General features: G+C 55.4%; 1 protein-coding gene across 1 annotated transcript; it reads right to left on the bottom strand.

The window, feature by feature from the left end:
* Positions 1–306: 306 nt before the first annotated feature.
* On the bottom strand, positions 307–2,132 carry LOC100093361 (formyl peptide receptor 2-like). The gene is made up of 2 exons (XM_007656611.3): positions 1,999–2,132; positions 307–1,344 (listed from the first exon to the last, which is right to left on the bottom strand). Exon 2 carries the CDS (start codon positions 1,333–1,335, stop codon positions 307–309), a length of 1,029 nt encoding a protein of 342 aa, XP_007654801.2. The 5' UTR covers positions 1,336–1,344; positions 1,999–2,132.
* Between the last annotated feature and the right edge of the window lie 2,085 nt (positions 2,133–4,217).

The following is a 4,217-nucleotide window of genomic DNA, read 5'->3' as shown; positions in this document are numbered from 1 at the left end:
GGACTTCGGTCCTGTTTCCAGTTTCGGCCACCAGTCTGCTCTGTAACCTCGGGCAAGTCATTTCATTTCTCTGTGCCTCAGTTCCCTCACCTGTAAAATGAGGATTGAGACCATGAGCCCCTCTTGGGACAGGGACTGTGTCCAACCCTGCTAGTACCCACCCCAGTGGTTAGTAAAGTGCCTGGCACAGAGTAACCGCTAAACACATACCATAGTTAATTAATTAATTAGTCGACGTCATCCCCCCCCAACCCTGCGGTCTCTGTCCCCACCTTTCAGTCCCCTGCCTTTCCTTGGCCGCAGCCCCTAGGAGTTGGGGTGGAGGAGGCCAGGCTCCTCGCTGAGGGCCCGCTCCAGGGCGGTGGGCAGGGAGCGGATCAGATGGTCCCGGAAGTCCCGGCCCAGGAAAGCGTAGAGAAGGGGGTTCAAGCAGCTGTTGAGGCAGATCAAGCACAAGGTCAGCGGCCCCAGAAGGGTGAAGAGTGGGGACCTCAGCTCCGAGCCCACACGGTCCCCCGACCCCAGCTGCAGCAGCCCCAGGAGGTGGGAGGGGAACCAGCAGACGAAGAAGGCGGCCACCACGGAGGCCAGCACGCGGAAGGGCCTACCGGGCTGCTCCTGCTTCCTCCGCAGCTTGAAGGCGATGAGGCCGGAGCAGCCCCCAATGAGGGCCAGGGGCAGCAGGAAGGTGAAGGTGAAGTGGCCAGCCCGGAAGGCCAAAGCCTGACTCCTGGCCAATTGCTGCCCCCGCTCCCCATCGCCACGGGTCTGGTTCCAGGAGTCAAAGATTTTGTAGCATCTGGCGTTGGCCGAGCCCTGGATGGCCAACCAGTCCAAGAACAGCACGTTCGGGACCACGCAGGCCAGGGCCAGAAGCCAGACGGCCCCAACCCCCAGCCCTGCCCGCCAAGGGGTGCGGTGTCGGCGGGCCCACAGGGGCCAGTACACGCACACGCAGCGGTCCACAGAGATGAGACTCAGCTGGAAGATGCTGGCGAAGAGGTTGAGCACCAGCACGACCGCGATGACCTTGCAGGTGACCCACTGGTGGCTCAGGGCCAAAACCACCGCCAGAACCGGCAGGGACAAGGTGAAGGCCAAATCGGCCACGGCCAGGTTGAGGTACCAGATGCGGTTGACCGTGAGGGGCAGGCGGAAGCCGGCCACCCAGATGACCAACCCGTTGCCACACACGCCTGCGAAGAAGGTAATGAAGATGAAGAGGACGGTGAAGATGTTGATGGTGGCCTGGGCTGTCAACAGGAAGTCGGAGGGCTTGTCCTCCCCAGATGGTGGGCTGGTGGCTGGGAGTCTCAGGGGTGAATCTGATGCCATGCTCCTCCTCTGCAACCCAGAGTGCTCAGGGGGCCTCCCGGTATCCCCAGACTGAACCCCACCATCTTCCGCCCCACCTCCTCCCCTCATCCTCTCCATTCTCCACCCTAGCCAACTTCTCCTCATTCCATCCCACCATCCTGCCCATCCTCCAACCCAGCCAACCTCTCCTCATTCCCCTTCACCATCCTCTCTATCCTCCAGCCCAGCCAAGCTCTCCTCATTCCATCCCACCATCCTCCACCCCAGCCAACCTCTCCCTCTACCCCAATCATCCTCTCCATCCTCCACCCCGGTCAACCTCTCCATCCTTCACCCCAGCCAACCTCTCCTCCTATCCCAATAATCTTCTCCATCCTCCACCCCAGTTACCCTCTCCATCCTCCACCCCAGCCAACCTCTCCCCCATCCCAATCATCCTCTCCATCCTCCATCCCAGCCAACTTCAACATCCCTCCATCCTCCACTCCAGCCAACCTCTTCCCACAACAGCCTCCCCCTGACGTCCTCTCCCCTGACCATCTTCTCTATCCTCCACCCCATCTTTCCCCCCACCCCCCAACATCCTGCCCTCTACCCCTCCCTCACCGTCTTCTCCCTGTCCCCTCATGTACCTGCCAATCCCCCACAGAACCTCTCCCCGCCCCCATGACCCTTGGGTACCTGTCTCTCTCTCAGCTTGTCCTTGCTAGCAGGACCAGGGTTGCCTTAGGGGACCATCAGACCTCAAGCAGCTGAGATGCTGAGCAAGGGGTTCCCACCCTGTGAGAGATCACACCACACAGGGGGTTTGTTCCTCGGCTCAGGTCTCTGCAGGAGGGCAGCAGCTCTACTGTGGTGAGAGAGTTTCTGGGCAGGGGAGGGGCCCACAGGGAGGAAGGAGCTATGTGGAAAGAGGAACTAGGGGCTGTGGCCTCAGTCTCTGCTGCTGACTCATAGTGTTTCCATTGGGCAGGGGGACAGAGAAGGGCCCGGGGACACGAGAAGGGTTAGGGCTTGGATTTCCATCCTTTTGAGTGTGAAGTCTCATTTGCAGGGGAGATTTGAACCGCGGTCCTGCCACTGGGACACTTGTAAAGGCACCCGGACATCAGAGAAGCAGCGTGGCTTAGTGGATAGATCATGGGCCTGGGAGTCAGAAGGACCTGGGTTCCACTCCTGGATTTGCCTCCTGTCTTTCATGTGACCTTGGGCGAGTCATTTAACTTCTCTGTGCCTCAGTTACCTCATCTGTAAAATGGGAATTAAGAGTGTGAGCTCCATGTGGGACAGAAACTGTACCCAACCTGATTAACTGGTATCTACCCCAGCACTTAGAACAGTGCTTGGCCATAGTAAGCGCTTAACAAGTACCATTATTATTACCACTGATGGGGGCCGGCATGGCAAGGACTTGGAGGTGCTCGGGGAGGAAGCCCAGACTTGGGCTCCCAGACCAGTCACCTGTGGCTACCCTTTCCTGAGCCAGAGGAGGCCTATCCACAGGGCATTATCCCCAGCCCAGAACAATGATAGGGATAGTGTTGGTAGTCATAGTAATAAGAGCAGTCATAATAATGATAATAATAATAATAATAATAATAATTTTGGAGTTTGAGAAGTGCTTACTATCAAACACTGTAGATCGCTGGAGTAGATACAAGATAATCAACTTATCCCTGTCCCACACAGGGTTCCCAGCCCAAGGAGAAGGGAGAACATTTATTTAGTCCCCATTTTACAGATGAGGAAACTAAGGCCCAAAGAAATTCAGTGATTTTCCCAACGTCCCAAAGCAGGCAAGTAAGCAGAGCCAGGACTAGGACCCAGATCTTATTTCCCAATGTCAGCTTTAGGGGTTGCAGGACTCGGGTGGCTAAATGTTGAGGTCTACAGTTTATGACACTTAGTAGCGCTAAATAGATCCCTCAAATATCTCTAGCGTACCCTTCCCCTCAGCACCCCTCTTCATTCCACCCAGTAGAGGTGGGTCAATAGCTCCGATTCACACCGCAGAAGACGAAAGAGAGAGTGATGGGGACAGTGTCCTTCTGAGGACCTCACAGTGAGTCCGTCCTGACCACCTCTGGCCCCAGCTGATAAGGAAAGGCAGAAGTTGAGGTCAAAATCCAGAAGACCAACGGGCCCTGGAAGGCTCTGTGATTCACCCTCGGATGCACTACAGGTTCTGTGGTCACGACCTGGCATGCTGTGGGGAGGGGGAATTGGCTACTCAAGAGATAAGCCACCAGCTAGGGGCAGCTATTTTTCTGGGCTTGTGGTGTAACTGCCTCCACACCCAAAATGTACAAATAATTAATCAGTCAATAGTATATGTATTGAGTGCTTACTCTCTGCAGAGCTCTATGCCAATCTCCATTGTACAGATGAGGTAATCGAGGCCCAGAGAAATGAAGTGACTTGCCCAAGGTCACACAGCAGATGAGTGGTGTAGCCGGGATTTGAATCCATGACCTTCTAATTCCCAGGACTGTTTTCTATCCACTATGTTCCCCAACGCAGTTCAACTGGGAAACTCTTTTCACTCTCTACCCTTCAGTGGGTCTCCTCAGTCTTCTCTTCTCTGAGATAAGCACCCCCAGAGATCTCACTGTTTCTCATTATTTTGCCTGGCTCTGCCTCTCTTCCAGAATTCCCTGTCCTTCCTAATACACTGGGACCAGATTTGGCAGCCTCAGCCCACTCTCTATCCCCATGGCCTGGGTGTCAGAAGGTAATAGGTTTTAATCACGGCTCCGTCATGTGTCGGTTGTGTGACCTTGGGCCAGTCACTCCACTTCTCTGGGCCTCATTTTACCTCATCTGTAAAATGGAGATTGAGACTGAGCCCCACAGGGGACAGGAACTGTGTCCAAGTCGATTTATTTGTATCCACCACAGCA

This window comes from Ornithorhynchus anatinus, chromosome 5 (assembly GCF_004115215.2).
Source record: "Ornithorhynchus anatinus isolate Pmale09 chromosome 5, mOrnAna1.pri.v4, whole genome shotgun sequence".
Lineage (NCBI taxonomy): Eukaryota > Metazoa > Chordata > Mammalia > Monotremata > Ornithorhynchidae > Ornithorhynchus > Ornithorhynchus anatinus.
The sequence above is the reverse complement of the archived record's forward strand: the minus strand, read 5'-3'. Positions and strand labels throughout refer to the sequence as shown.

Bases quoted from the DNA above. Each gene is read 5' to 3' on its own strand.
- LOC100093361 (XM_007656611.3), bottom strand. From the start codon at position 1,335: ATGGCATCAGATTCACCCCTGAGACTCCCAGCCACCAGCCCACCATCT.